Here is an 11906-nt window from a genome sequence, read left to right on the forward strand (position 1 = left end):
GTTTTGAAGATATATTCAGGAATATTTTTTTACAAGCATACACATGCCTATTTTTTTTAATGATTCAGACCGTTCTATAAAAAGCTGGTTGAAATGATCTGAAGACATAAAGAATATATAGAAGATAAAAAATCAGTGACAGATCGAATGCAAGCCTAGCCTGACTAAAAACAATCAAGCTTGTATACTAGCAGTATTTTTATCTTTATGGTCTGACACCAACTTAACACGTAGGTAATCCTTAAATGCGAAAAAAAATAAACAAATCGACAAACAATTCAAAACACCTTTAATGTAAACAAAGTTGAGTGGTAACAATTCAATTCTAGTAGAAAATTAAGTAAATCTCAACAGTCTTTCTGCCTGTATTTCAAACCAAATACTGTATTGCTTAGCCTATTAAGTAGATATTGTATATGTATTAATATAATTCGAGAATCTTTCACCCGCATTCTTGACGTTCAGTGACGGTCTAAGTAACTGGAGATGACAGAGGCTTCGATGACAGTCCATCCTGGCAAAGAAGAGCTACCTGAGCCACATCCTTTCCTCTTGTTTCCGGTAAATATATCCTGAAGAAAAAAAAACATCAGGCTTTCAAACAATTTGTACAATGAAATTACCAACTCACCTAACTAGGAAAAAGAGGAAGACCATCCAAACAGCAAATATCACAAAAGATACAGCTCCAAGATGCCTGTTCATCAGAGGAAAGAAGAGCCCGATGAAGAAGTTCCCTCCCCAATTAGCCATGCTCCCTAAGGCCATAGCAGGTGGTCTAGGTCCAACTTCGAATAGTTCTGAAGCTATAAAATATGGTATAGGGCCTAAACCAAGACCGTAGCTAAGTACAAAACCAAGCACACCCACAATACTCAAGTAAGGCATCCATGTAGCAACTTTCTGGAAGGAAGTAATACCAACAAAAATAAATGTCACAGTCCCTTTTTGATCTTTTTAACCGACCATTTAAGTACTTTCTTGACATAATCTGTCTACTTTTCAAGCCAATACTTACTAGAAATTGTACGGCTACCGCTAATAAGAAGAGAAAAAAGGCAGTGGAAGCTAAACTGAGCTGAATTATCCATCTTCGATTGCATTTCTCCATTATACGAATAGATATTGCCGCCATGAAGAGATTGCACACTCCTGCAGCAATAGTACCAAGCATTTGACCAGATTCTGATAAACCAGCAGTTTTGTAGATGGTTACAGAATAATAAAATACCTAAAACAAAAAAACTTCCTATAACCTAGTAAAAAAAAGATGTTGTATAATACAAAATACAACTAAATGCCCAACTAAATTGAGATAGCTTCTTATTGATTATAGAATTTGAATAATTGAACTCACAGCGTTGATACCGCTGAACTGTTGGCCAGATTGAAGGGCGCATACCAACATTAAAGGGAGAAATAGTTTTCGATCTCTCAGCACTCTGCCTATAGACCAATCATCATTTTTTAACGTTTCTCTAGCTTGCTGCTCGTCTCTCAATTCTTGAATTTCATCTTCAAGCTCGCTCAGAGGTACATTTCTTATGCGCGCGAGACCTAAAAAAAATATAAATCTTACTAAGCCCAGGTTCCTTCATCGAAATGTTGTGAAGTGTTCCATAGTGCTACCTCAAAAGTTTTAAATAAGATGAATGTTTTCCGTTGTGTTCGTGGATTACTGTTATAATTGATTACAAGACTTCTTTTTTGCAAGTGTTGAATTCCTTCAGAGAAATTAACTTGTTCTATATTATGGACCAAATTTCTATATTGGTGTCAAGATTCGGGCTTTGTATTTTATTCATTATATTATGCTTTAGCTCTGAATATATTTCATTGTTTTTTTGTTTTCCTTCATTATTTCCAAATTTTAAAAGTTGTTACTATATTATGAACTAAGTGTTGAGCTTGGTGTTGTTGTTTTATGTGAAAGGCTACTCACCTTTTGATGCACCCTGGTAATTCTTCCTTATTAGGAATAAATACTTCGGACTTTCCGGTAAAAACGGAAAAATTAAGCTACATAGGACAAGTGGAAGCAGGAAGAATGAAAGACATAAGTTCCAGTAACGTTCGTTCCCTGAAAAACTTCAATTGGAAAAATGTCATTTTGAAATAGTGACTCCTCTCACCTAATATTCCTGGAAGTGATATTATTTGTCCGAGTAGAACACCCGTACATACTCCAAGGGGGCACAAAACACCCATGGACCCCCTTAGGTGTAAAGGAGATAGCTCCATCAAGTACATTGGCATAATTCCAGTGATCATACCTGCAAAAAAACTTTTCGAAATTCATTTGAAAGGAGAGCATTCAAATTCGAGACAGACCATTGAGGCTAAGTCAACAGTAGATAATAGACTGCATATAATTCATGATAGGGCCTGCATATTGGACCTAGCGCCTGTTTTTTATGTGAACAGTAAATGTAAATGGAGTGATTACAAATAGATGATAGACTTTTTTGTCATAGTTATTTATAGAAATAACAAATATTCTTCACAGCCAGTAGGTAAATTTGGGAAATTGCCAAACAAAAAGCTCGATAACGCAGATCATATGGGCCACTGCTTTCGAGGCACATCAACATTTTTGCTGGCCGATACAAGTGCTCATATTAGCGTTTTAAAACGTCATGATGCCTGGAAATCTATTGGTGTATAACTTCCATATAATCTATTGGATGTAGCGTTTTCGAAATAAATAGATCGTAGATATCATACAATAAGCTTAGGTATTTGTAAACATATCGCCATCGAAATACTTATCGACTTTTTTCTGCATCATAAAGTTATTCTCGATTGAACATGTCAGCTTACGAGCCAAATTCTCGTCATTTTTAATTTTCTGCTTTAATATGAAGAAATCTGCGGCTGAGGTTCATCGACTGCTCTCAAATACTGATGACAAGGCCACTATTAGTGAAAGAACGTGCCGAGAGTGGCTTCAACGCTTCAAGAATGGTCGAAGATCAGCATGACGGTGGACGAGAGAAGGTTTTCGAAGATGAAGAATTGGATGCATTTCTTGATCAAGACTCGTGTCAAACGCAACAAGAATAGGCAGGATCATTAGGAGTGGCGCAATATGTCATTTTGAAACGCCTGTGAGTCATGGGAATGATTCATAAACAAGGAAATTGTGTGCCGTACGAGATAAAACCGAGAGACGTTGAACGGCGTTTGTTTGCTTGTGAACAGCTGTTTTCAAGGCAAAGACGGAATGGAGATCTGCATTGTATTGTAACTGGAGACGAAAAATGAGATTATTACGATTATCCCAAGTAAAATATTGGATCGATTCGTACGCTGCCCGAAAGATGGGAGAAAGAAGTGGCCAGCGATGGACAATACTTTGAATCATAAATGTATAACCAATTTTTTACAATAAAGCCTCGAATTTCGTAGAAAAACGGCGGAAGCAAAGTTGTACGCCTATGTAGTATTGTTGCAGGTAGTTCTATTGAAAATTCATTGACAGAAGAAAATATGGGGAAAAATTCGGAAAAGGAAAACCAAACTTCGATCGAGTTGAAAGGATTTCTATAAAACAAATAATGCAATTAATTCATTAACATATTTGTTTAGTATAAGCAGTGCTTACAATATCAATGTGAGTAAATGTTAATATTGAGTAAATATGTTAAAATAATCTTGAATTGAGTAAGCTATTCTTTTTTTATCCAAGGTATTGAAACTCTACTGAGGGAGTCAAATAACTCATTATACATCGGTCGTGCAAAAAATATTTTCTATTGAATTTTAGTGGCTTTGACTAAGCAGAATCTCATTATATTCTTCACTCATAAATATTCACTTTAATATGGGTTTCACCCAAGAATAAATCAAAGCAGTGCTTCTCACTGTGAATATATCACCATTGACTTCATAAACAAGCCTCGGATATTTTCTTCTCACCTGCAGAAAGTCCCACTAGTAGCCTTCCTAAACACAGCGTCTCTACGGATCTCAAAACTTCACTGAAAAGGAAGAGGAGTCCGCCCACTAAACCCAGAAGCTGGCTTATCATCAGGCCTCCTCTCCTGCCCAGTGAATCTGCAATGCAAGATCCTCCCAAAGATCCAACAGCTCCCCCAATCAAAAATATCGACACTATGGAAGACCATAATAAATCTAACTGACTCACTGATAATACTACGCCATATCTATCGTAGATACTTTGATTACAAAACGGTTTGATAACCTGAAAATAGAATATAATGGAAATGAAGAAACTCTAGTGTTCTTTAGTAGGCAAATATAGTGGGTAGACTAGATCTAACGGGTGTATTTTTTCGAAGTATATAACTTTTTTAGTTGGCATTTCTGTTCAAGATGGCGACCGATTTGAGAGCTGTTAAGTGATTTATTCTCAGTTTGGTTTGGCAATTCATCATGAATAGACTCACGCCTGAACAACGCTTGTAAATAGTGCAATTTTATTTCAAAAATAATGGTTCTGTGCAGAATACGTATCGCGCACTACGTCCATTTTATTTTGTTTAGCGATGAAGCGCACTTCTGGTTGAATGGCTACGTCAACAAACAAAACTGCCGCATTTGGAGTGAAGCTAATCCTCAAGTGTATGTCGAAACACCGTTACATCCATTGACTGTTTGTTGCGCTTTATGGGCTGGTGGAATCATTGGTCCGTACTTCTTCAAAAACGATGATGGCCAAAACGTTACAGTCAATGGTGATCGGTATAGAGCCATGATTACTAACTTTTTCATTCCTGAATTTAACAACCATGATGTCCAGGATCTGTGGTTCCAACAAGACGCCGCAACATGTCACACAGCTCGTGCCACAATCGATTTATTGAAAGACACGTTTGGTGACCGCCTAATTTCACGTTTTGGACCTGTGAATTGGCCTCCAAGATCTTGTGATTTAACACCGCTAGACTACTTTCTGTGGGGCTATGTAAAGACATTGGTCTATGCGGATAAGCCACAAACCCTTGACCCTTTGGAAGATAACAGTCGCCGTGTTATTGCTGATATACGGCCACAAATGTTGGAATAAGTCATCGAAAATTGGACGTCCAGATTGGACTACATCCGAGCCAGCAGTGGCGGTCATATGCCAGAAATCATATTCAAAATGTAATGCCACAAGATTATCTTGCGGATAAATAAAATTCATGTTAATCGAATAATCCATCGTTGTTTTATTGCAATTTAAAGTTCTATAGCTTTAAAAAAAACACCCTTTAGTGGGTAGACTCAGAAGGAATAATAGACGATACGTTGTTACTTTTGATTAGCGATTAGCAATTCTGGCAAAATTTCGAGCAAAGCTTTCTCTTAGACATATGTTCATGCAAAATATACTGCCTTCTAATATCTTCAACTCCATTGCTATCTCATGCAACTTCATTTTACCATCGCCCAAAACCTTTTCTAGGACTTTTTTGTTATATTTTGAAGCAACTGGCGAATTCTAGCTACAAGAGCGTTCAGCATAGTCGCTGGTTTTTAAAAGTCAGCATCTTTCAACCGTAGTTGTGCATAGCCTTAATAATACTTATCAACCCATTGCGATTGCTTTGCTAGTACCTACAGTATTTTTTCCCACTCGAAAACAGTATTTTTTCAATACACGAAACTCGTTTTTTCGAACAACAACAAATGTAGTGTCAGTAAATCTTCAATATCTCGATCCAGACTAACTCTGCGAAATTTTAATAACATCTTTTGAAGCTTAGTACTGACGAGAAAAAAATGGTATGGTACTGATGGTGCCACCTTGGCGCCAGTCACGTCACTTATTGAATGACGTGTTATTTGTCCACTTTGCAGCATAACTCGTACACAGTAAATCTACAAGAGTAACTTTTTTTGATTTATTCATTAATATTTTAGCAACGCCCTTATTTGAGAGATTTTGTTGCAGTATTTCGTACTTCATTGAATAATTATTATTTTCTGTATCTACCTGCTGAAATTCAAGGTTTAGCAACTATTGGTCTCCTAGTGTCATCCGTTGTTTCACGCGACGTTTGGAGTTTGTTTTCTGAATTTCTGATATATTTAGATATTCATCTGAATATATTTTGAGTTGATATGAAACGTTGATTCACTATGGGACATAAGAATTGCGTTTTTTGTGAAGAAATTCGCGAATTGAGTGAAATATCGTATCACTGATATGTTTTCATTTTCGCGCGCTTCATGTCAAATTTGATAGTTCATATTGTGGACCAAATTTGTCTACTGAAAATGACCTATGCTCCTTCAATCTATGTTTAATACTTTGAGGATGTAGCTTACGCCAGGACCACTTTGTCGGCACAATGTCAAACATTTCGGTAAATAGAGTTGTGCGGGATAGCTTGCATGGTAGGTTAATACAGAGCCGCATCAGACAGCGATGAACATAACACGTTGGTAACAATAAATCGAAATTGGAATTTTTTTCTTATTCTCAGAACCATTGCAGCAGATTTTACACACCAGCCGACATAGGTGTAACACTTCTAATTCTACTGAATATTTGTATGATAAGTATAAAATTTCCCTAAATTAATGGAGTCCAAAAAAAAAAATTCTTACAACAGCCGGTGCATTTACTACACCTATATTATATCCCACTGCCAGGGAACCTCCAACTGTTGTGGAAAAACCAGCTAATAACAATATTTTTGTCCATCCCGCTGTAGGTTTCTGAAAATAAAAAACAAGAAATCACAACACTAGCTTCTTCTTTTTTATTGACTTATTCTTGATTTTCCTTCTAAAATAACCTCACTCCAACCAAAAAATTAAAAAGTACCAATTTCCCGCTTTCTTTCATGATCAATTTGACAGTAATAAAAACTGAGAAGTTCTATTTATTGATATCCTTGAAGATGATACACATCAATTTAAAAAAAACCATGTGTTATTGAATGTACGAAAATTTCGAATAGTTCATACATAAAGGTTTTCTGAAAGGAATTATACAATTTAAAATGGTTATGTATCATCTCTATATTACCACGCGATGGGAAACTAAAGGGATTGGCAAACTTACGATGACGTCATTTTAAAGTAAACACGTGTTTGTCACATGCATTTGCATTCCATTGAGTTAAGTTTTTTGAGACGAATTTCGACATTTTCTACAATCAATTATTAGTTGCTTGGAGTATCTGCACAGATTAAACAATAAATTCCAACCTCAAACAAATTGCTATGTAAAAGAGTAAGGAATCAAAGCTTACAATGAAATAGAATTATGATTATAGAATCAATTATGAAAATATACGCTTCTGAATACCTACTAGATTGTTTATAATCTCTATAGTGACGTTACAAATGTCACGTTTGGCAAATTTGCATTTGTTTCGTTCAAATATTTATGCGGATTTTGATATCACTTAATAATTTTAAAAAATCTGTGAAATAAGCTAAAGGAACTTGAAAATCAATAAACTTGCAGATCAAAGTATGTTAAATTAAGTCAAAGTTGATTCCGGTATTTTTTATTGATTATCATAAAATAAACACCATTCTTCCTATATGTTTGATACAGAGATCACATTTAAATATTCTCTCTTAAGGAATTCGCACTGTAAAACAAATAAAAGACAAATTTTCAATCAAACATTTTATTACAAACGATATAAAATGACTAGAAATTCCAGTAAATGGACGGATAGCATTTAAAGCTTGGATAGCATTTCATGCTTTATATATCGGAAAACTAGAATCATGATGCATCAACGTAATCAATAACGTTAATACTTCCTCCTGAACAAAACATCACAAACGACAAAACAATCGTAAACAATTGGTAGCGCTCCGATACTAAAAATCCACCAGAACCACCCACATTGCCATCCATCAAAAATGAAGTAACTCAATAGGATTGACGCAGCTAAATGTGAAGCCACAGCTGATAACTGACTTAAGGAAAATTCGGAAAAATAGAATAAGGTTTCAAAGTTGAATGTTTTGTTGTCGTTCAACTAATTTTCCTTCTTTCCTAATATTCACAAAGAGCGCAAAAAAATACGATCATTTCTCAATTAAAGAAAGTTATTAACAACCTAAACAAACTCAAATTCCTTTTTTTTTTCTGATTGAAAACGATATAGTCGATTTTATTGAGAGTTGAAAAGTTTAAACTCACACTTTTTCCGTCAATAGAAACTTGCAATTGCTTGCCATCACTAACTTTCATTTCAGTTCCTGACGATTTGAATTGTTGCTTGAATAGTGTAATCCACAACTTATTATCGGGATCCGAAGATAATGTCACAAAAACTCAAACACGTTGCCAAACCGCGAATAAATCCGAAACTACCATTAATAATGACCAACAGTAACTAGACTAAAATGCACACAATAAATTTCCAATGTTATCAGTAATAACATACAGGTGTTCAAATACTCACAAATACCAGGTGTCCCAAATTAAACTAATTTTAAAGTTTTTTATCATCTATCAAATATATGCAATTACTTCCATCAAGAATATTCTTTATTCACAATAATCAGGCAGTTCAGATCACTTGACTTTTTAATGGCATCGGTTGGCATAACAATTTGTTATCCTCATATAAAAAGCATTTTTGTTTAGTTTAGGCTCAAATTAGAAACCGAACTATGTAGAAGAAGTCACAATAGAAACATAAATACAAAATGTGCTCTTTATGAAGACACAACAATTTACCAACAGCCAACACACTAAATTTCATTTTTGTCAGTCCTATGGATTGCCTAAATAAGAAAAACTAACTGTGATACAATGCCATTTTTTTGGTGTACTGAATTTTTCAGCCTTTTTTTGGTTTTTCCAATCACCTTTTTGTACCTGGACTCACATAATTACCCTATTCTATTCACATAAATACTCTCTGTACCATTTGTAGAACCTTCAGTGACTGAAGATGAACTTGAAATGAATTCAAAATTGAGTGGTTACACAATAAAATTGTCAATATCCAATTTCAAACTTATTTCAAATGTGATCATCTATCAAATACAACTAGTAACGGCTGAAGCAGTTCATTATTAGAAAACCTAATCCTACATATTCAAAATACAAAACTTAATCGTAAAACTTAGTATTTTGTTATTAAAAGAGAAATATTCAGGAGTAAAATTGCATAATTCATTTGAAAAATAGTTGAATGATGATAAAAAAATTTAAAATTGATTTGATTTCTCAAATAAATTCAGATAAACTGCTCAATATTGTCATCATAGAATATTTACAATAAATGATAATAATAGATTTTGTAATACCTGTTTCGACGATGTTCACTCAGAAATTCCTCAATATTTTCTGGTTCAATAATTTAAATAAGATATCGCAAAAGGAACCGATCAGTCAACTATCTCTTTGAAATATCTGACCAATATTTTGATCTTTTTAATATAAAGAAAACGCAGTTTATCTGACAAATTTCAAATACCTATTTGACGATAAGCTCATAACATCACAATAGTAAGAAATACTATTATTGTTATTGTTTCATAGGTTTGCAAACAGATCACCAAGGAATTTCACACCTACATCGTAACTGAATTAAGTGGATAACTTCTAGAATAATAGAGTATTCTTGTCTATACACATTACTTACCTTTTAGAAAACAACATAACAAAAGGAAGGTGTTAATTCTAAAAATTATTAATATAGGTATGATTGCGAAGGTCAAGATTTAAATATTGAAAAGGATACACAATAAGGATGATGTTGAATTGAACATAGTTAGTCCAAACAAAAAGGCTAAGAGCTCAATGCAAATTATTCCAACAGAAATACTCAAGCCAAGCACAAACCTGAAATATTTTGTAATAAATAACGAAATATATAAATATTCCTCTGACAGATGAGGGTATCTATAAGCCGCAAGGCTTCAATTTTTCCAAGACTGATCCCCAAAAATTTTTAAAGAGTTTTTCCAAGTCATTTTGTATGATCTAATAAAAAAATGAACTTACTCTGTTTGCTGTTTCATCTGATGATGAACTTGATTGTCTATTACTTCCATGGAGAAGCATTGATGCTGGTAATTTTTCTGACTCCATAATAAATTAACACAAATAATGAAATGAGCAATCAAAATCAAAAACCGACTGGGTATTAATCCTGCAGAATTATACATCACATCTGATCAAAGAGGCTGAAATGCTTATATCTTAACCACTCAGAGAATCAATAATAAATATTTAATATACACAATTAACAGAATGTTGTTGTAAATGGTCGGGGAAAGGATAAACTCATCAATTATTCAGTGGAAATTGAAATTCATCATCATGTTTTGATGTTTTGTTTGTAAAGCATCTCCAGGTCAATAATAGAATTCTATGAATCCTAGGTTATATTATTGTTCTGTGGTTATCAAATTAGGAAGATATAGAAAATGAATAAGTAGATGCATTGTTATTCCCTAGTAGATTGTTTGCATTATTATCAATTTGAAAGGAGAAACACAGAAATTTATTTGAATTCCAAAGTAATACTTTTTTCCTGTTCATCTCAAAAAAATAAAGATTTTTTATGGACTTTGGGTTAGTCAAGTCAGATTTATATTCTTCAAAAATTTATGAATCAGCAGAAAAGAAAACGAATTTTCAACACTTATATAGAAAATATTTTATTTACATCAATTCGAACTCAATATTCTTAACAATATTTTTACTCATCCTCAACTTCAACTTCCTTTATTTTCACATCTTCATCCTCACCAAATTGAATAGCATTATCGATGGTTATCAAAGCATTTGTAAGACTCTCTTCTTCATTCAAGTTGATGGGTACAAAGGAAATTAAAGAAAAATCGTTGATTATTTCTGCAATAGCCTGTGTTAGTTTCATATACTTTGAATTGAATCCTAAGATACTCTCTGCTTCAACATCTTCCAAAAGTGCACATGTATCTGGATCTAGGAATCTATCTATTCTTTTTCTTGTGGCTTTACTCAGCAGATCCATTTTGGATAATACATTTACATGTGGTATTCCCATCTTCATCATTACGCTCAAGGCAGCCATTGTTCCTTGAAAAAAATGGATAATATTAAGTTTAAACCTTTGAAAATTTAATTCTTCACTTAATATATTCAGAAGCCGATTATACCTGATATAAATTTGGCACCATTAGTCATGAATTGTACATCCATCAAAAAAACACCACATACATGAAAATTCCATTTCTGAAGTGTTTCAACAAATTTTGTAATAGATGGAATATGTGTAAATAATTCAATCTGGCCGGGACAATCAAATAATATGTAATCATCTCTGTCTCCCAATTTGTCTTCTAGCCAGTCTAGGTTTTCAAACAAATATTCCATACAATAAATTAACCCCCCATTTGGACCTAAATTTAGTTCTTCATTTTGCATTGTGATGTCAACATTAATCAATTCTCTTATATCTACAAGTGGTTCATATTCGAAATGTTCAGCACCTGGGTCCAAATTGACTACTTCGGCACTTCTGTTCATGAGCATTATATGGTCCTGCATTGCTTTGCAATATGTAGACTGAAATAAATATGCTATTATAAATAGTTTCCAGAATATTTGGTCAGGCAACATGCACTCCCAAATTTCGATATCCATGAGATTATCTGTTTAATGTTAGAAAGTTTTTACCTTTCCACATCCAGCAGGACCAATAACCAATTGAGCATATCTCATTGTTATAAGAATATATCAACGTTTTGCTTTATAGAGGGATTATTAAATTCACATACTACTCTTAGATTCAAATTCAAGCATAAACATGTAAACACAAAGTGTTTATATATTGAGGTTATGAAATAAATTTAACCTTAGACTATAGAATAACATGTTTTTGTACACAGAAAACTATATATTACTTATTCTTACTTGGAATGGCCCACGCATATCATATTTTAATTATCTGTAGTTGATCAAAACTGTGGAATTAATAAATTGA

The 11906-nt window shown here is 33.7% G+C and overlaps 2 protein-coding genes across 4 annotated transcripts; both read right to left on the reverse strand.

Annotated features, from left to right (window-relative positions):
* Positions 1-272: 272 nt before the first annotated feature.
* On the reverse strand, positions 273-10292 carry LOC123679974 (solute carrier family 2, facilitated glucose transporter member 1-like). 3 transcript variants are annotated; one of them, XM_045617582.1, is made up of 10 exons: positions 10175-10288; positions 9938-10119; positions 6559-6669; positions 3919-4204; positions 2133-2273; positions 1943-2080; positions 1358-1557; positions 1019-1231; positions 632-903; positions 273-572 (listed from the first exon to the last, which is right to left on the reverse strand). In XM_045617582.1, the coding sequence occupies exons 2-10, from the start codon at positions 10022-10024 to the stop codon at positions 473-475; spliced, it is 1548 nt and encodes a 515-aa protein (XP_045473538.1). In that variant the 5' UTR covers positions 10025-10119; positions 10175-10288; the 3' UTR covers positions 273-472. The 3 variants fall into 3 exon arrangements, with proteins under 3 accessions (XP_045473538.1, XP_045473537.1, XP_045473539.1); XM_045617581.1 differs by having other exon boundaries at positions 9938-10292; XM_045617583.1 differs by lacking the exons at positions 9938-10119; positions 10175-10288 and adding an exon at positions 8120-8838.
* Positions 10293-10570: 278 nt separating this feature from the next.
* On the reverse strand, positions 10571-11763 carry LOC123679975 (GPN-loop GTPase 3). Its single transcript, XM_045617584.1, has 3 exons — positions 11600-11763; positions 11080-11488; positions 10571-10999 (listed from the first exon to the last, which is right to left on the reverse strand). The coding sequence occupies exons 1-3, from the start codon at positions 11642-11644 to the stop codon at positions 10638-10640; spliced, it is 816 nt and encodes a 271-aa protein (XP_045473540.1). The 5' UTR covers positions 11645-11763; the 3' UTR covers positions 10571-10637.
* Positions 11764-11906: the final 143 nt, after the last annotated feature.

Source organism: Harmonia axyridis, chromosome 5, assembly GCF_914767665.1.
Source record: "Harmonia axyridis chromosome 5, icHarAxyr1.1, whole genome shotgun sequence".
NCBI classification, from domain to species: Eukaryota; Metazoa; Arthropoda; class Insecta; order Coleoptera; family Coccinellidae; genus Harmonia; species Harmonia axyridis.

What these genes read in the sequence shown, in the direction of transcription:
- LOC123679974 (XM_045617581.1), bottom strand. Translation starts at nt 10,024, where the DNA reads ATGGAGTCAGAAAAATTACCAGCATCAATGCTTCTCCATGGAAGTAAT. An exon ending in CGGTAGCCGTACAATTTCTA is followed by an intron (nt 904 to 1,018) that starts GTAAGTATTGGC and finishes ACTTCCTTCCAG; the next exon opens with AAAGTTGCTACATGGATGCC. An exon ending in TTCCTCTTTTTCCTAGTTAG is followed by an intron (nt 573 to 631) that starts GTGAGTTGGTAA and finishes TTTTTTCTTCAG; the next exon opens with GATATATTTACCGGAAACAA.
- LOC123679975 (XM_045617584.1), bottom strand. Translation starts at nt 11,644, where the DNA reads ATGAGATATGCTCAATTGGTTATTGGTCCTGCTGGATGTGGAAAG. An exon ending in GTCCTGCTGGATGTGGAAAG is followed by an intron (nt 11,489 to 11,599) that starts GTAAAAACTTTC and finishes TATTTATTTCAG; the next exon opens with TCTACATATTGCAAAGCAAT. An exon ending in TGGTGCCAAATTTATATCAG is followed by an intron (nt 11,000 to 11,079) that starts GTATAATCGGCT and finishes ATTTTTTTCAAG; the next exon opens with GAACAATGGCTGCCTTGAGC.